This window comes from Rousettus aegyptiacus, unplaced genomic scaffold (assembly GCF_014176215.1).
Source record: "Rousettus aegyptiacus isolate mRouAeg1 unplaced genomic scaffold, mRouAeg1.p scaffold_m13_p_12, whole genome shotgun sequence".
NCBI classification, from domain to species: domain Eukaryota; kingdom Metazoa; phylum Chordata; class Mammalia; order Chiroptera; family Pteropodidae; genus Rousettus; species Rousettus aegyptiacus.
The window spans coordinates 63,247,592-63,272,215 of record NW_023416287.1 but is presented as its reverse complement, the minus strand read 5'-3'; the positions used below and the strand labels follow the sequence as shown (position 1 = coordinate 63,272,215).

Genomic DNA, 24,624 nt, shown 5'->3' with positions numbered 1-24,624 from the left:
ATGATGAACATACATACATATACATTTACAATTATGTTATCATGACCTAATATCTTTTAATTTTGTGAAGTCTGTTTTATATTTATTTATATCAATTATGAAAGACTTCTGTGTGGTTATTACTTAATTTTATTTTTCTGAAATTGCTCATATGACTTTTTAAATTTAGAAAAGCCTCATTGCTAATTTGTAGAGGTGAAAGTGGAAAGAATCATTTTCATATTAAAGACAATGTATCTTTTTTGTTTTAAATAGCTTTATTAAGGTATAATTTACATCCCATAAAACTCATCCATGTTAAGTGTATGATTCAGTAAATTTTAGCAAACTTGCAAAATGTATAATTACCACCACAATGTAATTTTAAAACATTTCCATAATCTTAAAAAAGAAACCTCAGACCACTTTACAACCATTTCCCATTCCTATTCCCAGCTCTAGGCAATGAATTTATTGTCTTTCTATGTATTTGTTTTTGGGGTATTTTATATAAATGAAATCATACAATATGTGCTATGTTGTTTGTCTACTTTCTTTCGCTGAGCATAATGCTTTTTAGATTTATTTACGCTGTGGCATGTATCAGCACATCATTTCTTTTTACAGTTGAATATTGCTTCATTTTATAGATATATCACATCTTATTGACTTATTCATCATTTGATAGGCATGTGAGTGGGTTTCATTTTTTGACTATTGTGCAAAATGCCATCGTGAATATTCCTGTACAAGTTTTCTACATAGGCATGTTTTCATTTCTTTTGGGTAGGAGTAGAATTACTGGGTCATATATTAAATTTATGTTTAAATTTAAGAAACTGCCAAACTGTATATCAAAGTTGCTGCATCATTTTACATTTCCACCAGCAATGCATGAGGGTTCTGGTTTTTCCATATCCTTGTCAACACTTGTGACTTTCTGTCTTATTTATGTTAGCCATCCTAGGATGTATATCATTGTGGTTTAGGTTTGCATATCCCTAATGCCTAATGATGTTGGGCATCTTTTCATCTCTTTATTGGTTATTTCGTATATCTATTTTGGATAATGTCTATTTAAATTCTTTGGCCATATTTTGTGTTGTCTTTTTATTATTGTTGTAAGAATTCTATATATATTTTAAAGAAGTCATTTATTGTTATATGATTTGAAAATGTTTTCTCCCATTCTGTGGGTTTAATTTTAATTTCTTGGTGGTATTTTTTGAAGAGCAAAAATTTTTAATTTTGATCACCCTACTTATTGTTTTTTTTTTTTTTTATCATTTGTGCTTTTAATGTTACATCTAATAAATTATTGCCTAACCCAAGGTCATGAAGATTTACCCTTCAGTTTTTCACTAAATAGTTTTAGTTCTTACATTTAGGTTTGTATTTCATTTTGAGTTAATTTTTATGAATGGTGTGAAATAGGAGTTCAAATTAATATTTTTTGTATGAGGTTATCAAATTGTCACAGCACCATTTGTTGAAACTTTCTGGAAGCTGTCGTCAAAATCAGCTAACCATAAATGTAAGGGCATATTTCTGGGATTTCAGTTCTATTTCATCCATCCATATGTTTATCCTTATGACAGTACCACTTTGTCTTGGTTATAATAGCTTTGTAGTAGGTTTTGAAACTGGGAATGTAAGTCTTCAACTTTTTCATTTTCAAGTTTTTTTTTTTGGAGGGAGGGGGGAGGTCTTTTACATTTCCACAAGGATTAATGGTCAATTTCTAAAAAGAAACTACTTGGAATTTTGATGGAGATTACATTGAGTCTGTAGATGAATTTTGGAAATATGTCTTCTGATGCATGAAGACGAGATATCTATTGTGAATAAGATGTTTGCTTAATTTTATTTTCAGATTTTTTTATTGTTTACAGGAAAGGAATTGATTTTGTATGTTAATCTTGTATCCTACAATCTTGCTGAACTCATTTATTACTTTTGATTTTTTTTAGTGGATTCCTTAGGATTTTCTATGTATAAGATCATGTCATCTGCAAATAGAGACAATTTTACTTCTTCCTTCCCAATATGAATGCCTTTAACCTTATTATTTTTTTTTTCTGTAATTGCCCTGGGTAGAAACTCCATAAAATGTTGAATGAGCATCAGTATCTTCCTCATATCAGAGGAAATCAGCCTTTCTCCTTAAGCGAAATGTTAGTTTTATGTTTTTCATAGAGACTCTGTTGAGCAAGTTTTCTTCTATTCTTAGTATGTTGAGGGTTTTTAATCATAAGTTCATGTCGAATTTTGTCAATTGCTTATTTTGCATCTATCGAGATAATAATGTGGTTTTGTTCTTTATTTTTTTTTAAAAAAACCACTGTATTGGGGGTAAGATTTACATACTAAAAGCTGTACATATTTAATGTGTAGTTTGAGTTTGGAGATAAGTATATGTCTATGAAATCATCACTGAAGTCTATGCTATAAACATTTCCGTTACCTCCAAAAGTCTTTCAACCAAAATTTTAAGTCAACAATACAGTATTGTTACCAAGAGGTACTATGCTATACAAATTTTTAGGACTTATTTATCTCGCATAACTGAAACTTTGTTCTTTATAGTACATTAATGTGACCCTTTTTTTTTAATTCCAGCTCTTCAGTTTTGCTTGTGAAGCCTGCAAAAAAGTGATATTTAATATACCTTCTAAACTAGAGGCAGACAAAATGGTCGGCAGAGGTGAGAAATCTTAAGTGTTTTTAAAACAGAAATTTAGTTTACTTACACAGGAAAGAGCATTTTATCAATCTTTGTATTTTGGAATTAGCCTGAATCTATTTATAGTTAGATAAAAATCAAGATTATTTAAAGATATATTTCATTTCTTTATAGCTCCATCGAATTCTATGGTTGATTCTAGTGCAAATGTTCTAAGCTATGATTTTGTACTTATTCATGTTTTAAAGGTTAAAAATTACATAAAGGACTACATGTAGTTCTACACGTAGAACATAGCCCTTTCGTTGCACTAGGATCCAAGCATTAGAGAACTGTAGATAAGGAGCGGAGAGAATCAGAGCAGTATTTTTATCAATGCAATGCTATGGCTTCCCTGGGGAACATGACAAGGTGAGCCATTCCATTCAAAATGGAACTTAATCAGCCATTTGCACACTGAGAAGCTGGGGAACCTCAAACTCTCTCAGCACCAGGGAAGCTCTGCCTAGGTGGACTTTCCATGTGGTACAGGGAATATTGGAGGAAAGCATCACAATTATTTTTTTAAAGAGATATAGCTTGTCCCAGAGATACCAAAAATATTTTTTCAATAAAGTGTACCATTTCTGGTTACAGTGCTTCATTTAACTTTATTAAACAAAGGCCACTTTTATTCCTATAGAGAGGAAGAAAAAAAAGGTTGTAAAGGGAGTTTAGGGGTGTTCCTCTAGGAAAATAGACTAGAGGTTGTCATTCTGCTAAAAATGTGTAGGCAAGAGAAATTGGTCATCGCTCTTAAAGATGTTCACTTCTTTGTGACTAAATGTTTCCCATCTGTGACAGATTAGAATTAAAGTAAAAACACTATACATGGGTAACATGAATGCTTTGAGAGGTTATTACTTAAGTGAGTATTAATTATCAATTTGGTTTCCATTAATGTAGAAAGTGAATGGGATGGATTTTGACACTTTTAGTAAGTATCAAAACACTTACATTGATACTTATATTTTATTACCTTTTACTACGAAAGCAAAATTCTTAAAGAGAGAAGACTGCATGTAGACTTTCAGTAGGGTGTCCTGGAAAGCTAAGAACACAAGGAGAACTGTGGGCCCCTGGTAGGGTTTGGGGTGAGTGGCGGGTGTAACAGAAAAGTGCCAGTGAGGAGAAATTGAAGCTAAATTTTTCTTGACTATTTGCCTAACTCATAAACTGCATTGCTCACATGTATAACTTCTGGCTGAAGACAGATGTATCTTAAAAGACTGAAATGATATTGTTAAGGAAACTTTTCTACTTGTTTGTTCAGGTGTGTGTGGGGGTGTGTAGCTCAGCTTTGTCATGATCGCAATACACACACCTCTTTATTAGGAAGATCATTTTTATAAGCATTTTAGAAGCATATAAATGTTTAGAGCACCTTATTCAATACTATATATATATATATATGTATATATGATCAAGGATTATTATTATTTTTTAACTGAAATAAAATTATCATTTAAAAATACATGTAAAGAGACTGGTTAATTTGGTAAATCAGAGTGATTGGTTTATTTCATTCTACTTCATGATTCTGAAGATTGTATAAATTATTTTAACACTCTATTTTTTCTCTTTGCATGTGTTTTTACTTTACAACATGAAAATTTTTACTTACAGTTAATTTGAAAGAGTGCCTCAGGTCTGCAGACCTCATCCAGTCAAGTGACCCTGATTTCAGAGTTCTGGAAGATGGGTCAGTGTACACAGCCAGTGCTATTGTGTTGTCTGATGAGAAAAGGTCCTTCACCATATGGCTTTCTGACACGAAGAAACAGACACAGAAAGAGGTTACTGTGCTCCTGGGACATCAGAAGAAGGTATTCAAAGTACATTGATATTTTCAGGCATGTTTTCCTTTTCATTTAAATATTTTCATTAAAAATTGTGAAGAGGAGCAAAGCATAAGTTGAAATGATACCTCTTCGGTGAAGTCTTCTGCAGCCTCGAAGTCTAACTAATTGATTTTATATGGCTGTGTCAGCCTGGTTACCTCTGTATTATAGCATTCAGGATTATTATTTTTTTTATTAGTGCAAACAATTTATGCATAGCTGTTTGAGGGCATGAATTGATCTCCTTTGAGCTCATATTCTCAGTAATACCTGACCCACAGTCAACAGATGTTAAATTAATGTTAAGAGCAGTGGTTCCCAGTGAACAAGAGGTTGATTTCAAGTCCCACAGTGATTCTGATGCTAAAAGAGAATGGAAATTCTGGAGTATGAATAAGTATGAATAAGAATATGTATATCATGCTATTAACCATCACTCAGAGGATTATTCACTGCTGTTCTAAATTCCACATCATGAGGAATGGGTAATGAAAGTAGTCACAGAAATGATGAAAGGTTTAGACTGGATTACAGCTAATTGATGCTAAGCGTATTGATGAGAAAATTAATTGAAATGACTGTTTAGTGCTTTAATAAAATTAATTTATTAATTATCAGGAAATAAAATGTCTTCCTTTTTATACCAGAAAATGAGATGGAAGTCACTACAAAGTACAATAGAATTTTCAGCATTCATGGCAATGTTCTATAACCTGCATTGTCTGGTATGGTAGCCCAATATTAATGGCTACTGAGCACTTGACCTGTGTCTAGTGTAACTGAAGGATGGTATTTTTATGTTTTGTTTAATTCTTATTAATTTAAACTTAAACAGTCACTTATGGCTAGGACTACCATATTGGACAGTGCAGACAGAGTGTTAAGGCAGTGAAGAAAATGCATTTCCTTGCTCTGGTTCTCATGAGTATGAAGTTTTAGCAAAAAAGGACAAGTACGTGCTGTGTTCTTTATCTTTTTGGGACAGAACAAGAAGACTTAAGAAGTGATTTTTCTAACCTGAAAGTATGGTCAGTGTTAGAAAGGTATACAAAAGGACATTCTCTGGTTTATGAAACCTTAAAAATCTAGATACATTCTTTCTTACCCTTCTAAAACAAAAATGCCTTATTATTTAGTCTTTAGCTTTAGCATGGAAATTCCTGAGCCTGAACCTCCAGGGAAGTGATAGGTTTATGAGCCGTCTGTTATCTTACAACAAGGTAGGGTTTGAAGCTTTTGTTTATTTAATTTTCTTTCTCTAAATTCAGGTATTGAGGAAAAGACATACTAAAGAAACTGTTCTCAGGCGTTCCAAGAGGAGATGGGCACCTATTCCCTGTTCAATGCAAGAGAATTCCTTGGGCCCCTTCCCTCTGTTTCTTCAACAGGTCGGTTTTAAATCCTTTCTGATTGGAGTGTTTTAATTCTAAGAGTCTGTTTTGTTTAGGTTTAATAACTCTTTAAACATTTAAAAATAAACAGATTTGATTGAAGATAGTCATAAAATGTTATAAAAATGAATAAAATGAGAAAATCACTATAACACTAATAATGAAAAAAACTAGAAAATCACTAAAAAAACTAATAATATGAGAAAGACTCTGTAGCCATTTAACGATCTTTATTAGTTTATTCATTCATTTAGCAGCTAGTTATTGTGCACCCCCCATATCTTGTGGAAGGCACTGCTCTAAGTACTGAAGCTAGAAATAAATTTAGTCATGGTTCTTGTTCTCGTATAGTTTCTTAGCCTACTGAAGGAGATGGAAGTAGACAAATGATTACATTACTGAATGATGAGTACTATGACAGAGATAACTGGTTTGGGGTGATCTGAGAATTTATGAGATGAGCACCAAGTCCTGAGAGGAAATAGGGTAGAAAACAAGAAAAGGCTTAGAGGAGGAGACATCTTTGTTAAATTCTGAAGAATGCGAAAATGTTGTGGAAGAAAAGGGAGAGGTATAGAGGCGAAAGCAAGCATGACTCATTACAGGAGCTCCAGGTAGCTTAGTCTGGGTTCCCAGGTATGATGGCAGTGGAGCAGGGAGATGAGGCAGAAGAGGTGTGTTGGGGTCGTATCATAATGGAACATATATGTTTTTCTGGGAAGTTTAACTTTTCCCTGAAAACAAGGAGAAGTTTTTAAGCAGGGTTGCATTTACTTTTCATAAAAATCTAAATGGAATATATGCAATGAAAACAATTACTGAAGTTGGGCTATGGCGTTATGCTTGCTTTTTACCTTGAATTTCTATTACTGTGGTTGATGTTTTATACCAATGGTGTAACCTATGTGCTATTTGTTTATTGTTTAAATTGTCATTCTAAGGTCTCTCAAACTTATTTTTTATTCTACTGAGTGCTGGACCTTTGTTTCTTCTTTTTTGTTATCATACTTTAAGCACTGATGAGGCATTTTAAGAAATGATTTCTGATTATTGAAGTTATACTGATCATAGCTTTCACATTGCTAAATCAGTCATCACTTCTCAGTCTTCATTTCTTTGAAATATGTATGTACATTTGACATAGCTGACCTGACCTCTTTCTTCCCCTGGAAAAACTTTCTTCACTTGGCTTGTAGGACACCATTCACTTAGTTTTCTACTTAGTATATTTTGCTGTTTCTTTCCTGCTCTCCCTCCTCCCTCCCCCAAACCCAACCAACCTCACCCTTAAACTTCGGAGAGTTCCCAGGCTCAGTCCACGAATCTTGTCTCTTGTTTATTTATATTTACTCTCTTGGTAATCTCATCTAATTTATCTTTAAGTACTATTTATACACTGGGGACTTAAGACTTCATACTTCCAGCCCAAAGTGCCTAATTGATATTTCCACTTAGAAATTTAGTAGACATTTCAAACTTAACATATACAAATTGAGTGTTTGGGTTTTCTTCTAAAAACATTCTCCCATCACAGTTAATGGCAGCTCCAGCTGAAAGTCTTTGGAGCATTGGAGTCTGTTTGGTAAGGTTTTAAATGTAAAGAGCATACTTCTAAGTAATTAACAGATTAGAATTTACTACAGTGTATTAAGCAGTTTATAGAATTGTTGGGAAGGATGAAGAAACCAACTTTAGATTGAGTTTTTAGGATTAAACCCCACGCTGCACCACAGAATCCACGACCAAGAGAAATGCTGCTTTTTCCGTGATGGGAAAGCCAGTAATTTTAGAGCCAAAGTGCCATTGCCATGGTCAAGAAATCACCATAGTCAAGAAACTGCCCTTCCAAATGCGTCTCCAGAAGGACATCCTTTTTGCTCCATTTAGCAAAAAGATTTTCACCAAGCTTGTGAAAGACTGCTGTAACTGCTGTTGCTACAGAAAAAGAATAAAGAAAAGCATTTAAACTATGGTCCAATCAAAAGCAGCAGGAACAGCAAAAATGAGACATCTACTTTACTTATGGCTTCCAAATCTCATGCAGGCACACCTGATTGTCTGTATTTAAATCTGTAACTCTGGTTTCAAGAGACTCTGGAAAACAGAGAGACTTTGGTTCAATCTTTCTAGCATCTACGCTCTGAGAAGACACAGTAAAGGGAGGATGAAATAGATATTTTGCCCCAATTTACCATATCCATCTATTGTTTTCAGTTGAACTTTTAATTCCTGTATTATTATAAGATTTTGGTATAACTTTATTTTACCAAGATCTCAAATTATGGTGGCTTAAGCATGATGAGATTCATGCCCCTCATGTAGAAATGTGATCTAGTAAAGAGAATCTAATTTGAGAAAACTCTAAAGACCCACAATTCTTTGTTTTTAGCTTGGCCATCCATGCAGATTCAAAGTGGCTTATTGCTGTGTCCACATTAAAAAAACAAACTCTTCTACCTTCTAGAGCACAGTCTGGATCTTGCACACATTATTTCTGTTCACATCCCATTGACTTGAACTTTTCATGTGACCACACCTAATTGCAAGAGAGACAGAAAAATGTCTTTCTTCAGGATAACCTTGATTCAGCCATAAATTCTAATACTAAAGAAGATGGATTAAGGGATACTAGCATCCTCTGAGATAGTGTTATCCTCAGCTTTCGTCTTTATACCACGCATCCAGCCCATTGGCAAATCCTGCTGGGTGTATCTTATATACCCAGAATTATGCATTATATCCAGAATCTAACCACTTCTCATAATCCCTGCTCCTACCATGCTAGTGTAACAAACTATCACTCTTCCCTAAATTCTTGCATTGACTTTCTAAATGGTCTTCCTCTATCTTCCCTTACCCACCCATCCAAGTCTATTTTTAAGAAAATCCCAAGAATTATCTCTTTAAAATATAAATCAGATAATATTACTCTTGTCTAAATTATCCGATGTCTCCCCACCTGACAGAGAAAAAACAATATCCTCGGAATTACTTACCTGGCATTTCTCTTCATCTCCTTCTCCTCTCCCCCATCTCTTCCAACCACAGTGACCTTCTTGCTGCTCCTTAAACACTTCAGGCATAGCCTGAGCCTGGTCTATTTGCACATCCCATTTCCTTCACCAGGGAGAGTCTTCCTTGTTTATTCTCACAGCTCGTTCTTTTAATTTTTGGCAGATACCCTAGGGAACATTCCAATTGGCATTTCTTTCACCATATTTGAGAGTCCTTATTTACCTCTCTCCTGCCAACAATGGGTATTATTGTTCTTTTTTATCTTTGCCAAATCACTGGATAGGAAATTATGCCTATTGTTTTTAATTAGATTTACTTCGGTTACTGTTTATTTTGAACAGTTTCGATTAAATTTGAGCAGCTGTAAAAAATCTTTTGCATAGTGTTTGTTACTCTTTTGTGTGTTGATGGAGTGACACATGATTATTATTTTATTAAGTTGTATGTTTAAAATAAAATTATAAACACATAAACTGCATTTTTTTAAACTAGCATTTTAATGGATTTAATTTTGAATTTTTTACATGTTTTTTTTTCAGGTTCAGTCTGATGCAGCACAGAACTATACTGTCTTTTATTCAATAAGTGGACGTGGAGTTGACCAAGAACCTTTAAATTTGTTTTTCATAGAAAAAGACACTGGAAATCTATACTGTACTCGGCCTGTGGATCGTGAAGAATATGACATTTTTGATGTAGGCGTTTTATTAATATACATGATTTTAAATGATTAAACTATGTTTCTTCTATCTTTTTCTGTCTCTTCTTCTCTACTGTTTCCTATCTTCCTGCACTCTCTTCTTAGAGGGTACCTGAAAGTCAAAGGAAATAGACTATGCAATATTTGGAATATTTGGTCTGCTTTTTATCTCAACTTTTGTTAGGTAAGTTGAAATGAAATGAAGAGCTTTAATTGTACTTAAATGTAAATTCCCATAAGTTTCCAGGACATGTTTTTGCTCATGAGGTACTTTTGCTCTCTCTGGTCATAGTACGGTTTCCTCTCTCCAGGACATGCCCACAGTCTTCCTTCTCCTTCTCTATTTTTTCTCTCTTCCTTCCACAAGTATGATTCTCTGATCATATCTGAGAACTGGATAAGGAAGCTAAAGTGGGGGAACAAACCCAAACAAATGTTAATAAGCCAGCATTTTGATATGGATAAGTTTATAATCAACAGGGAATAACTCAGACAGTTTTCAGTGTAATATGGCAAATGCTGTGGGATCATGTAGTCATCCCTATGGTATAGGAAAGAGGGATTCTTTTCTTAGAAGAAGGAAGAGAGGCTGTGTAACAGATGTCCACCACATGACATTTCTTAGCTTTTGATTAGAGAATTATCAACTCAATGTTATAATCACATGCCTAATTGAAATACATTCTATTTTACATTACATTGCCTTTAACTAATTGGCAATGCAGAAATTAGTAAATGTATTTTGTTATAAAAACTCTTAAAATTAGTGATCCATGAGGTAAAACAATAAAAGGGTTTGGTAGCTCCAAGATTTGGAATCATCACTTTATTTAAATGATGTGGTAGAGATTTTTCCCATTGCAGTGAGTTTAATTGTTTATCCCAATACAAATTTCTGATTATGGAGAAAATAAGGACTATAATTTGGGTCTCTATGTTCACATTTAAATTCTCAGTCTAATTGACAGAGTTGTCCTTGACTTCACCGTACTCTGAGGTTTTATTTGAAGTGTAGCCATTTCTACCAAATACTAGATGTTCTTTACTGTACTTAAAGTATTTCTCTATTTGAGACTTTGGTGATTAAAAAGTACTGAAAAGAAAATTTTAAGACTTGCAAAGAAGGTAACAGATAAAGCACAATATTCTTCCTACTAGACTCTTATATCAATGGACTATTGAACTTATGTTTTCCTGTTTTTCAGTTGATTGCCTATGCATCCACTGCAGATGGGTATTCAGCAGACTTACCGCTTCCACTGCCCATCAGAGTGGAGGATGAAAATGACAACCACCCTCTTTTCACAGAGCAAAGTTATAATTTTGAAGTTCCAGAAAGTAGTAAACTTGGTAAGACAACATTTTTTATTGAACTCTTTATGCATGTATTCTTTGGCCATTGGTATTTTTTCTTTTATGAAATGTATGTTCATTTCTTTTATTTTAATTTTCTTTGGGGTTTATCTTTTTCTTAACTTTTTTTTTTAATCTACCTAAAAATGTTCTTAACATATGAGGGCTATTAACTTATTGTCACATTGCAAATATTTTCTCAGTGTATTACTCCTTTTTAATTTTATTAAAGCTTTTTTTGAGGTACAGAAGTTCAGGTCTTCCATTTAGTTAAATCTATTCATATTATACTTAGAATGGTCTTTTCCTTTCAGACTTTACAATAAGACAACTTTTAAGAGTAAAATGTATTATGTTAAATATGTTTGTGTACATTTTTTGAGACATTGAGTTTTTTAATATTCAAGGTCAGATCATCTTGATTTGATACTGGACCAGTATCTATTTACCAGAATGCATTTCATCCCATCAAATCAAAACAGAGTATAACTTAGAAGATATTATAGGAGTTTATAGTGTTGTCAGTATGATACCTATTAGTTAAAAAGACAAATAACAGTTATTCAAGTTTTGTACCATATTTTGTTTGCATACTTAATTTTATTTTATCATCATGTCAATCAATATTCTCATCTCTAAAAGAGAACATGCAGGGTGGAATGTGCAGTAAAATTAACATCAGCATAGTAATTTTTATTAGGTTTTATTTAGGGAGATGTTGATGACATCTATTGATGATTCAGTTTTTCAAGCTCATTTTTTCCTTTTTTTAAAACTACTATTTTACTACTTCCAATTTAAAATGGATACTGGAATAACTTTAGAGAAACTTATATCACATGTTCTCCATCTTAAACACTTAGTCTCAGTTTAGTTAGCTATTAAACATGGCATTCATGATGTCTTCTGAGCCTTGCAAAATGGAGAATAGCCACTCACAATAAAGTTGAAAGAACGTGGACTCAGTCATAAAGGATGACTTTGCTAACTTGTCTATTAAGGTTTTTGCTAACTACTTAGATCTTTACTGGATTATTATGCTTTCTATTTCACTTTCTATTTTACTTTGATAATTCTATGTCATAGATATTAACCTCTTTATTACTCACATGGAACAATTACACAAATGAAAATCATCGGTTTGGAGTTCAGGAAACATTTTTTCCTTTAGGGTCTACTATTAACTCACTGTGGGAACTCATGGAAGTCCCTTTGAATTTTATGACCTGTAAAATGAGTTAATTCCATTAGATAACCTATAATGTTTTTCAGCCTCACAAGGCTATGACTCAGTTACATTTTTAGTTTTTCAAAAAAGGATGATTGATTTCGAACTCTTTCTTGAGGATTCTGTTTCCTTCATTAGTAACAGAGAAGAATGAAGTACACTTTGATGCTCAGATTAGTTCAGGATTTTTAAGCATCTCACAGGTTCAGAGCAATTAAGGCTGAGATGCTCTGAACCAATAGGTGCTCTTGAGCTTGCCTCGACTCACACACTCAGAGTTTGGACAAAATGTGCTCAACTAATACTGAATATAACACTCATGGAAAGAAATTTTCAAGATTTTAGGAAGATTTTGTGTGATAAGTAGAGCAATTCTGTATCCAGAGAATTAAAATAGTGTTTATATCTTCCTTACTATCAAAAAAATTGCAGGAAGAAAAGGTTATGTCTTACAAAGATTATAAATTTGTTTCTGTGAAAGATACATGAATAAAATTTATTTTCTTATGCTAAAAAGATTACTACTTCATGTCTTTATATTGATCCACAGCAGAAATCTTGTCATTAATTATAAGTATGAAATTTGACTTTCTCTATTCTATATTATGTATAAGATAAATATATATAAATATAGAAATACACTACATATGTTTGTTTTTTACACATATGTACACATTATACATGCATATATAAAATTTAAGGATATTTTATAGTGACAAAATTATTTAAAACTAATATATCCTTGTGTTAAAAGTTTTATTAGGGTTTTATTTCCTTCAAATACAGTATTTCGATGAATACGTATGTTTGTTTATGTGTAGGCGTATGTATCTATGTGTTGTTCCTTAGGCCAGCCTTTCATGCTTTGCTATAGGCAAAGTGGACCTACGCATTACATTTTCACAGGCATTGGAACACTACTCTTACTCTATAAATATGCCACCCGTATGTATTCTTTGATACTTGAAGTCCCACCAGGGCAATATTCTTACATTCCATACAGATGACAGATATTAATAGCTCTAACTGAAGAAATAGTTGACTTAAAATTTCCCTGAATGGGAAATATAATAAAATTCCTTCCTGAGGATTAAGTGGGGCTGGGGACACTGGGGTGTGGATACTAAGCTGGTGGAAAAGAAAGAGGCAAATCAGAGACTACTGCAAAATGAAAACATCATAGAAAGGAGACTGGGTTGTGACTGGTCAACTTAACCATAGTTATACCCCACATCAGTCTTAATATAGCTATTAATCAAAAGTTTAATTTTTAAAAATCTTATTTATTCAGAAGACTTGGTTTATCTGTCCAGCTAGGTTTGTTAGTGCAATTGCATAGAAATATATGTTGAAATTATTCTTGAATGCCATTTAAACAAATTTTTAGTAATTTACTTTGAAACATTTTGAATTGTATGCCAAATCAAAGTATACCTTGCTTCTCAGCATCAAAGTGTTTTATATTGTATATTTGAAGTTTTCATCTTCAGTATTATCTAAAGATGGAATATCTCTGGTAAGAAGTACATTTTAATTAGGTTTCTATCATCATTGTTAACATTTGAAAAGAAAAGTATAGATACTCCTAAACATATATAACAATTCTGGAAATTAAAGACTCTTGTTTTTTTTTTTAAACAAAAACAAAAACATATAGGTACTACAGTGGGAGTGGTCTGTGCCACAGACAAAGATGAACCAGATACGATGCATACGCGCCTGAAGTATAGCATTTTGGAGCAGACGCCAAGATCACCTGGACTTTTTTCTGTGCATCCCAAAACAGGCGCAATCACCATAGTCTCCAATTATTTGGACAGAGAGGTAGTTTTCACATTATGTAGAATATCACTATATTTAATATAATTTGCTATTCTTTGAATTAGGAGTTTCTAATTTCATATTATTTAGGCATAAGATAATAAGAATTCCTGACTATGTTATCTGTTTTTTATATTACTTTTAAATCCTTATGTAAGAGAACACATAAGGAATAGAAATATAGATCAATTGGTGTTTAGAAGGAGTGGGAACAGATATTTTTCTTTTTATTTTTCTGTTTTTTTTTTAAATTAAATTTATTGGCTGAGATTGGTTAATAAAATTATATAGGTTTCAAGTGTACAATTTGATAATACATCATCTGTATGTTGTATTGCGTGTTCACCATCCAAAGTCAAATCTCCTTTCATCTAATGAAAGTTGTTATTATTGAATATCATTTTATTTCTTATGTGTGGTTAGTTGGTTCCAGCTCAGTTAAGTCTTCAATTTCCATGAAGGACAATTTGTTTTGTCCATTCCATGAATATAGATCACATCCAGATCCCTATCCAGTTATTACAAATCTGTGTTATTTATCAGGAAAAGATTAGTTAAGATGAGGTTTATGGATTATTAAAACTCTGTAACACTATTTAGATGATAGTAATAGCATTTTATATTCAAATTCTTTTTACATAATATTATTTGATCTTTATAATTTCCTATACAGATTAGATATTACATCTAATCAATAGAGGAGAGATATGAGAGTTGTTGATTGATTGACTTGGTTTTGTCAGCCTGTATTTAACTCTAAGTCATATATTATTGACTGAGGCAGATTAATCAATTTCATATGTATAAGTTAGTTTTATTGGAACACTGTAATACTTTCCACTACCACTAAACTAACATAAATAGAAGTATCAATATGACTGGGTGAGATACTGTAAAGAAGAAATTGGTGGGATTTGATGCTAAAGAAAAAGGGAGGAATGGTGAGAACTTATTAAAAAGAATCAAAAGTAGTACAGAGCTTTTATTTATTATTATTTTTTTGTGCATGTGTATGGCAGGAAATTTTATGTGATAAAGCACATATTGGTAATAATAAATGGGAAGTTTGAAGGGTACGATATGAATGCGTTTTTGTATCTGTGTAATATGTACTAATGATGTGATAATCAAATGAAAATCAGAATTTTCCCTTATCTTTTACAAATTGAAAAATGAGGCATAGAAAAGATAAATAATTTAAGATTACACAGCTTATAAGATACAGCTTTGACAGTCAAACCCAGGTCTGCTTGTCTGATCAAAAAAAAATCTAATGGGTTTTGTGGGGAATAACTCAGGAAATAAAGAAATGAACATGAGAGGTAAAGAAACATTGCATTTGGGGGAGGAAAAAAAGGGATATCAGGGTCCTGGAGCCTCTGGGAAGAGCATTTCAGGGTGGGAATGTTGATTTCGAATGTGGAAGAGAAATAAGTAGAATGAAGAGTGGAGAAGAGATAGAAAGAGAAAATGGAAAAAAAAATTAAACAACATAAGAATAGTAAGATAGATCTAAAAGACAATGGAAGTGATTGTGTCACAAACTAATGACTCTATTTCATCATTAACATACCATCTGCAAAACTCCATTTCCAGAATTTAAGTCAGCAGTGATTTCCTAATTACCAAATCCAACAGTTACCTTAAGTCCCTGTCTGTTGTCACTTACTGAAACTCTCTCTTCCCTTGGATTTTGGTTTTGCTCCTGTTTCTTTGATCTTGTTTTTAGTGTCCTTAGCTTAGCCTTTTTGTTTCGTCTTTATATCCTCAGCTGTTGAAATGCATTGTCTCTTGTATCCTTAGCCTCTCCTAGATAATCTGATTCTTGCCATAATTTCAACCACCATCTATATCCTGATGATTCCCAGATCAGTATTTCTGGCTATGATCTCTCCTGTATGTATGGGGCCAGGTATTCAGGACCTTTCTGCATTTCCTATATTGGTTGGTGATACTCATGCTTACCTATCTATCTAAGTAGGACACCTGAGCATCATTCTCAACCTTTCTTTCTCTCTTAACTTATATATAGAATCTATCAACTTTTCTGTTACCCTTGTTTTCTGTCCTCATTGCTACTGCTTCAGATTTGGACCACTGGCTTAGAGTATTCTAGGAACTCTTTAACTGGTTTCTTTGACTCCTAGTTCAGCTTACTCCAAATTATGCTCTATGTTCTTTAAGAATATTTTTTCTAAAACTGAAATGTTCTTATTTTTTCCCTCCCCTCCATGACTCCGAGAAAATGTTTCCCTATTACCTACTACTTAAAGCATAGGTCTAAATTCTTAGTTTGCATCTTTATCATTTAATCTCCACCTACCTTTTTAGCTTTATTCTGGTTTACCAAATTCTTGGAGTATATGCAAATATGGAAATAAAAGCATGGATACACACAAATAGAAGAGTCTACAATTAAAGTTTCACTTAAAAATCTAAACAATGGTTTATAAAAGTAATTAAATATTTGTTTTCTTTTAAGGTTGTAGACAAGTACAAATTGATAATGAAAGTGCAAGACATGGATGGTCAATTTTTTGGATTGACGAGTACATCGGTTTGCCTTATAACAGTAAAAGATTCAAATGACAATGCACCTACTTTTAAGAAAAATAGTGTAAGTCTGTAATATCAAAATTTATCTTTACCTATTGTAATTTGTTATTTAATCAGAATTAATAAACATTTATTGTACTTTAAGGTACATATGTTTATTTTATGAATAAAATTAAACAGTAGATGTAAATATCTGTTTTACTTATTCATAGCAGCATTTTTGTTAATACCTTCTTGTTAAAGGCCAGGAGCATTAGTCTACTTTTGTAATGAAATTCTTTCATTTAAAGATAACCTTTCAAGAAACAATACTATTTATGATTCATGGTTTTAAAATAATCTAGTCAAAAACTATAAGAACAGTACTTTTATAGTGGAAGAAACATTTTACTTTTTTTTTGTACAAGTTCTCCTTATAAAGTAAATGTTTAATGATTTCTTCCTGTTTCAGTATCAAGTATCAGTAGACGAAAATGCGTTCAATGTGGAAATCTTACGAATACCAATAGAAGACAAGGATTTGATTAACACTGCCAATTGGAGAGCCAATTTTACCATTTTAAAGGGCAATGAAAATGGACATTTCAAAATCAGTACAGACAAGAAAACGAATGAAGGCGTTCTGTGTGTTGTAAAGGTACATAATCATGAATAATTGACTACTTGGCAAGTTAACAAGTTTTAATAAACTAATGGTTTAATCGACTAAAGAGTTGCAGTTCATAGACTCTGTAAGTTGGAAGAGAACTTAGTCTTTTTAGTGCAAATTTTCCCATCTAATGCCTGCCTTTCTTCTATAATTTTTTGCCCATTATTCATCACCTAATTTATGTTTGAACATTCTCCATTGGCAACTTATTATATATTTAGAGAGCTTTGATTCTCATAAGTTCTTACTTCTACTGTGCCTAAATTATTCTCTTTATATTCCATGTCTTTGATCCAAGTTTTATTGCTAATGCTATACAGAACAGGTGTAATTTTTTTGAAAAGGTTTTAATATCTCTTTGAGACTTAACTTCTCTAGGATAAATATTTCCAATTCCTCACATGATACAGTTTAGAAGCCCATATTCTTCTCTCTCCCTCCCTCATTCCCCTCATATATGCCTGGTTGTGTTGTATCTGATGCTTTAAAAGGTGATATTGAGGATGAAATATAGTATTACGTTAGACAGCACTTAATTAACTTATTCTTTTTTCTATATACCTTATTTTTCTTTGTACTGTTACATTTTAAGGTTTAGGTTATGAGCACAGTAAAATCCCTATCTGGTAAGGAACATTGGCTTTATATTCTTAGCTTAGATCAAGAAAGAAAATTGCCCCGTATGCAAGTATAGGCATCATTCATTGAGTAAGGGAAGTTTATCTGCCAAAAACAATATGGTGGAGGCTTTGATACATAACATTTCTATCTGTAGTTATTTCTACCATAAGAATTTCCAGACATTATGTCCTAGGTCTTGGCAAATTTAGTCCAAATGTGAGTAGTCAAGTATATTTGTTCTAGGTGACTCTCAACATCAGACTTCTTCCTATTTTAGTTTTCTATAATATGATCTGCTCAAAGCAAATATTAAAACCAACTACTTAAAAAAATGAAGTTTTGTAATTGGCAGTAATAGGAGAGGCAATAAAGAAATGGTACTGATATTTTTCCCTCCATATTGGCCCAATCTGATCCAGTCTTCATTTGGACTCTCAAGAAAGCAGAGCCCAATAGAAGGATCTCAATGAAATGGCTCCTGGGAAGCCAGAGTAAAATTGGGAAAGTAAGACAGGAAAGAATGAAAAACCAATCAAGTCTGCATTATTGAGCTAGTCACCTCTGGTGTTAAATTATGCAATGAACCATGTAGAATGCACTTCAGAATTATCTCCCCAAAGATGAGTTCCTGGGGAATTCATCCATGAATGTCCATCCTCAATACCTATACCCAAGTAGTTGAAGGTCACTCTAAGGAACCCCAACTCTCTTGCACTACTGGGCAGAGCTATGCCTGCCAAAGGGAGCTCCCTGGCCTTGGGAGAAACTTTGAATCTGAAAAGCCGAATATGTATGTGCTTGAGATGTGAATCTGTCATCAATTTCCAAAGCTGGAAACATTCATGTAGTGTAGGCAGTTGCTGCAAAATCGATGTGATTGACATTAGATGTTTTGTAAAAGATTTCTCTTGGACATGCTCCTCCGTGTGCATCCCTGCCTTTTGCTCTCCCCACCTTAACATTTTTTTCTGGAAATAAGTCAAAGGAGTAGTTTAAGATCTGAGATGGATATGTCATGCCATACTATAGTAGCTCAAATCAAGCTCGGACCTTTTAGAGAGCTCCCCATCTGCTGCTTGGTCAGAAAATTGCTCCTCCAGTCTCTTTCATTCAAGGCCAACTTCAAAGACTTATCTTTATTTATTTATTTATTTATTTATTTATTTATTTATTTATTTATTTTTTAATCTCAATAGTTTTGTCTTGTTTAGGGAGAAAAAATTTAAGTAACACTAAGAATTAAATTTTTATTGTTCTTTGGGCTAATACAAAATGATCTTCAGTAAGTTTTCTCAAAAGAATATATTCTAAAAAAAACTGCTGTGAGTGTGTATATGTCAACACATTCAGTTTTTTTATATTTGGAATTTCAGAGTAGAATCAATGGAGTGGATTTTTTTCCTCCCAAAGAGTGCTGATTACAGAGATATTAAGAAAAATGTTTTCAGATATCTCCAGAAATTATATATCCTAGGATATAGAAATTCTATATTCTAGAATATTTCTTGCTCTAAGTGACTAACAAACATGTTTTGTTTGTTTGTTTGTTTGCTTGTTTGTTTTCTGGCGAATGACTTCTGGGTACCACTCTAGAATTCCCTGGGAGGGAGAGCAATTAGATGGTGATACTTAACTGCTTTCTCCCTGGCTCAGTTTAACTTAATTTCACATATGAAGAATATAGGAAATTTCCTCCTCAGTAAAATTTGTATGCATCTATTTTCATTATTTTTAAATATAAGATAGTTGCACTTATAATTACACCCTAGTTCCTACATTTAGGAAATACTCTTGGAATTTTAAAATAGTTAACCATATACTGAGTATGTTTCGTGTCACAGGGAATCATATTAAACACTTTATGTAAGTTATAGTTGTCACATCCATTTAGGATAAGGTATTATTACCATTTTACAATTAAAAATATTTGTTTATAGATTTCTCTTTTTGCATAATTTCTGTTAAGTTTTTATATCAATATTAGGCTTGCTTCATAAAAATATTTTTTAATTTTTTCCCATGTTCTGAAATTGTTGAAAAACAAAAAAAAATTGGATTGACAGATTTATTTTTAACCTTCATAACAATTCCACAATTGTTCCTATCATTCTTCCCATTTCAAGATGAGGAGGCTATGTAAAAAGAAGTGAAATAACTTGCTCTAGTCTATACAGTTCAGAAGTGATAAAGTCAAGATGCAGACCCAGATATTCCTGATTTAGAACCCTTCCTTAGGAATACCATGCTGTTCTCCTTCTAATTGGGTAAATAATGCTTCTCTCTGCCACTGTAGTAGCTATTCAATATAGTAATAAAAGCTAAAGCACTTGGTAAACTATAGGATATTGTTATTATATTTTTAAAAGTAGCAACATGTTCTTAATACTAGTACTTATAATTTTCCATAAAAAGATAACTTTCATCTTAAAAAAATAACTCTTTTGGAATCGTAGAACATCAGTTGATACAGTCTTTAGTTCAGTCCTGGGTAATCTTTGTATCTCAATGTTTTTTATTTTGTTTTGTTTTTTATTTCAGTAACAGCAGCAGCAGCAGAGCATATGAGCTTGAGTGAGGAAGATATTGTTCATGGTCATTCTTAACAGAGAGGGTCTTCAGCTCTACAACAACACAACACTTCTTTCTAGAGAGTCATTAGCATCTTAGTGCAGATAATAGGATATTTTTGAACTTTTTTTTCAATTTGATGAAACAGAAACATACCCTGGGGTAGAAGAGAATCATATATTTTTTCATTAATCATTGATTTCATCTGGGCAGACTTTAAATATTGCAGAGTTTTAAGCCACTAAGATAATATTCAGTTTAAGCCTAGAAAAATTACATAAAAGAATTCCAAGGCTTTAGTAAGTGGCTCTGGATCAAATAACTGCCCCTCCTCTAGCACAGCAGATGTTTTCTAAATTTCCATTCATTTCTCATTGTCAACAGATGCTCCAACTCTCTGCATGATCATACCAATGCATGTAATTTGTGAGATGATGTTCATTAGTGACAAATAAACATATTAATTTGTATTCCTTCCTAATTCTAGTTTCTGGGATAGTCATAAAAAATAAACAAGCTTTCACATGCGTTTTATGGTTTCTAAGATTCAGAGATTTTCTTGACTTCTTAGTGGACTAGTGATATTAGTATCTCAGCCTGATAATACTTAGGTCTGAGGAAAGGTTTAAAACAAAAATTTTACTCATCAGTTTTGACTTTGTTCCATGTTCATCCAGTGATTGTTTTGATAAGCAGAAAGAGAATCAAAGACAAAAGTTCTTCAACTTTGTAGTACAGTGTAAAACCGTGTGTTATGGATTTTACTTGATCCACTACCTAAAAATCAATTATATTTAATGGATTGATTTAAAAATTTTAAAAGGCCGGTGAAGCAGTTAAGCAGCATAGAATAGCAGACAAATTATAGTGCAGTGGTTAAAGAAATAAACTCAAGCCAGACTACCTGGCTTCAAACTCCATTTCAAAGGAGAACCTTTTAGCCTTGGGAAAATCAGTTTATCTCCTCTTCTCCACTTTCCTGCTCTGTAAAGCAGGATGATGATAATAACAGTGGTACCATTAAGCATATCCTATTTTTCTTACTTAACTGTGTTTTCATTGTGAGAGCTTCTTCAGACAAACTAGACAATTCTGAAGTATAATTCTCAATTGCCAAAATATAGTTAGCATAAAAATAGATAGCGAGCATGGGTTAGAGTTCTACTTAAGTCATTAATGAAGGAACCAGTAAAAAGACAAAGCAGATTCCTAAGAAGAAATGAGAACCTGGATGGGTTTTGATAAAAGGAAAAGCTGAAATAAGATTGCTCAGTTATCTGTCTGATAGGGCAATTAAAACATGCATTGGGAATACCTTTTCAATCAGAGAGAAAATAAGATCATCGCACCTTTTCAAATATTTTTAAGTCAACATTTAATTTTATAAGAGCTATAAAATATTTGGGCTTTAGTCAGTAGTAAATGAAACAAAGCTTAGAGTCAGATGACGCTTAGGTTGGTTTGTTAGGCGGTGCCCTAAAGCAGGGCCATAAGAACTGTCATTTTTTTGCATTGTCTCCAGGTTCAGAATAATTTTTTTTTAGTAAGAATGAACTATCAATATATTTAAGGATTTTTTTTTTTTTTTTTTTTTTTTTATAACTCTATAAATCACCTGCAGAAACTTTTGGAACACTCTTGTTAGAGGCTTAGTGAAGAACCACTTGTCTCTTTAGCAAAGGATAAAAGTCAATATTGACTAAATGGGGACATGGAATTTATGCAGTGCTTTTTGAATTGACAAAAGTTTGCACACCATTTGAAATATCAAATGTATTTTACACTCATACTGTAAAACTTTTTTTTTTTTAAGCCACTGAATTATGAAGAAAACCATCAAGTGATTCTGGAAATTGGAGTAGGCAATGAAGCTCCATTTAGTAGAGATAATGCACTCAGGACAACAACCACGAACAGAGCTTTGGTCACAGTTGATGTGAGGGATCAGGACGAAGGGCCTGAATGCAACCCTGCAGCCCAATATGTACGGATTAAAGAAAATTCAGTAGTGGGATCAAATGTCAATGGCTATAAGGCATATGACCCTGAAACTAAAAGTAGCAATGGCTTAAGGTACAAAGAAATCTATAACCACATACTGATAACGTATTTGAAATAATTGAGATGGTCACTTATTTTAATATATTTAATAGATTGCTAAGGCTATTTTTCTTTTTTTTATTTACAGGTACAAAAAATTACATGATCCTGCAGGGTGGGTCACAATTGATGAAATTTCAGGGTCAATCAAAACTTCTAAAATTCTGGACAGGGAGGCTGCAACTCCCAGAAATAACTTATATAATATTACAGTCCTGGCAACAGACAAAGGTAAACCAAAAAATTTTAATATGGTATTTTATAAAGTAATTTGAGAATAATGCAGTTATTCTTATGCAGAATTATTTTTGTAGTAAGCATATGAAATTCTTAGAAGTTACTTTAAAGGCTTTGTTTGTTTCTGTTTCTCTTAATCATTTGACAAAGTGAAACCACTTGGAAGCAAGAAACTTGCCTTTTTTATCTTTATATCCCCAGCATGGAGGGCCTTAAATGCTCATAAAGCTCTCTCTGTTAGAGGACAAAGATGATACTGAAGTTTAGGGCTAGATGAAATAATCTCACCAGACTCTTCTAGAACTCTTTATGTCACTTTAAATTGAGCCTGTAAATAGCTCAGCTGACTATTAGGTCAAAGTGATTCTTTCCTCCAATTTATTTCCTTAAAGTAGCCCAGAACTTCTCAACCTAGGTTTCATAATAAAATAATTTATGACTTTTAAAAAATATCAAGGTATAGACACAATCTTAGACCAACCGAATCAGAATCCTTGGTTGGGGAGCCAAGACATTATATATATGAAAAAAATCTCCCTAGATGGTTCGAATGTGTAGTGGGATTAGCATATTTTTTCTGTAGTCATAGTACTACTTATTAACATCTACCACAAAAGAAACCCAAGGAAATAGAGTTTGAAATTCATACATTTATTTTTACTGTTTGGTAAAAACTCGAGTAAAAAGTTTATTGGGAATTGTATCTAATATTATCAAGAGCAGTATTCATTTTAGATGGTCTGCAAGTTTCATCTATCCTTCTATGTTCTTATTTACCATTTCTTCTAAAAACCAAGAGTTTATTTAAAAAAAACCAAATATTTAAAATTCAGTTTTTTTTCATAAGAAATTATAAAAGACTTGACAGACTACACTAAACATTTTCCCCTTCTTCCTAGATGGTAGATCATGTACTGGGACACTTGTAGTTAATATTGAAGATGTGAATGATAATGCACCAGAAATACTTCAGAATAATCTAGTCGTTTGCAAACCAAAAATGGGGTATACTGACATTTCAGCTGTTGATTCCGATGAACCTATCCATGGTGCCCCATTTTATTTCAGCGTGGCAAACACTTCTCCAGAAATCAACAAAATATGGACTCTCTCCAAAATTAATGGTATTTAATAAAAAATAATGACTTGTATGCTCTGAATAGATTTACTTGTTTACTTACATGAAGCATTTATGATTAATTCTCATTAACAAATTTTAGATGCCTAACTTAAACTTTTACAAATATTATAGGGTGCCTATGTTGTACATACAATGAAAGAAATCATAATTTTTATGATAGAAAAATTTACTTTTAAAACAAGGACAAAAAATCTTTGTTAAAATATTGGGCAGCTTATCATTAAATCGCTTTTGCTGTTTTCTAAGTAACTCCAGTGGGGTGAAGAAATTTGATTGTAAGCAACTCTGAAAATGAAGAATCTGGGTGTTAGGGAACAAGCACTCTGTGGCATTCTGGAAGGAAACATGGTAGGATATGGATAGAGGTTTGGCACTGGAGCCTTCAGGGCTGTCTCCTCTGGTAGTGGTTTCTGGGGTGTGTGTGTAATAGTCTATATTTCAGTCGTGATTCACTGTTTCTTTGTTACTATGTCATGCTCTTTCATGCAACTGGGCTTTTCTGTATGTTATCCCTTCTGCCTAGAATACTTTCCTTCCCATTTCTTAGCTTGATATTAATTCATAATATTTATGGAGCACCTACTATCTACCAGGAGCTGTTCCAGATCCTGGAGATATATAGAGAGATTAACAAGACAGATGTGACTCCAGCTCAGATGCTTATGTCTTAGAAGTTTTTCTTGAAGTAGGAATGGCACCATG

The 24,624-nt window shown here is 32.8% G+C and overlaps 1 protein-coding gene and 1 long non-coding RNA gene across 3 annotated transcripts in view; one reads left to right on the top strand and one right to left on the bottom strand.

Moving 5' to 3' along the window:
• DSC3 (desmocollin 3) overlaps nt 1-24,624 on the top strand; it is a 43,267-nt gene that overhangs the window by 7,259 nt on the left and 11,384 nt on the right. For both annotated transcript variants that reach the window (XM_016131205.2, XM_016131206.2), the window contains exons 2-12: nt 2,599-2,683; nt 4,328-4,527; nt 5,811-5,930; nt 9,488-9,643; nt 10,854-10,998; nt 13,887-14,053; nt 16,533-16,667; nt 17,058-17,243; nt 22,258-22,517; nt 22,633-22,775; nt 23,681-23,905. In XM_016131205.2, coding sequence (XP_015986691.2) covers nt 2,599-2,683; nt 4,328-4,527; nt 5,811-5,930; nt 9,488-9,643; nt 10,854-10,998; nt 13,887-14,053; nt 16,533-16,667; nt 17,058-17,243; nt 22,258-22,517; nt 22,633-22,775; nt 23,681-23,905 — 1,822 coding nt within the window. The remainder of the gene's footprint in view (nt 1-2,598; nt 2,684-4,327; nt 4,528-5,810; nt 5,931-9,487; nt 9,644-10,853; nt 10,999-13,886; nt 14,054-16,532; nt 16,668-17,057; nt 17,244-22,257; nt 22,518-22,632; nt 22,776-23,680; nt 23,906-24,624) is intronic.
• Nucleotides 9,427-24,624, bottom strand: part of LOC107503240 — an 88,048-nt gene continuing 72,850 nt past the window's right edge. Inside the window, exon 3 of the long non-coding RNA XR_001595172.2 lies at nt 9,427-9,760. This is a non-coding gene — a long non-coding RNA (uncharacterized LOC107503240). The remainder of the gene's footprint in view (nt 9,761-24,624) is intronic.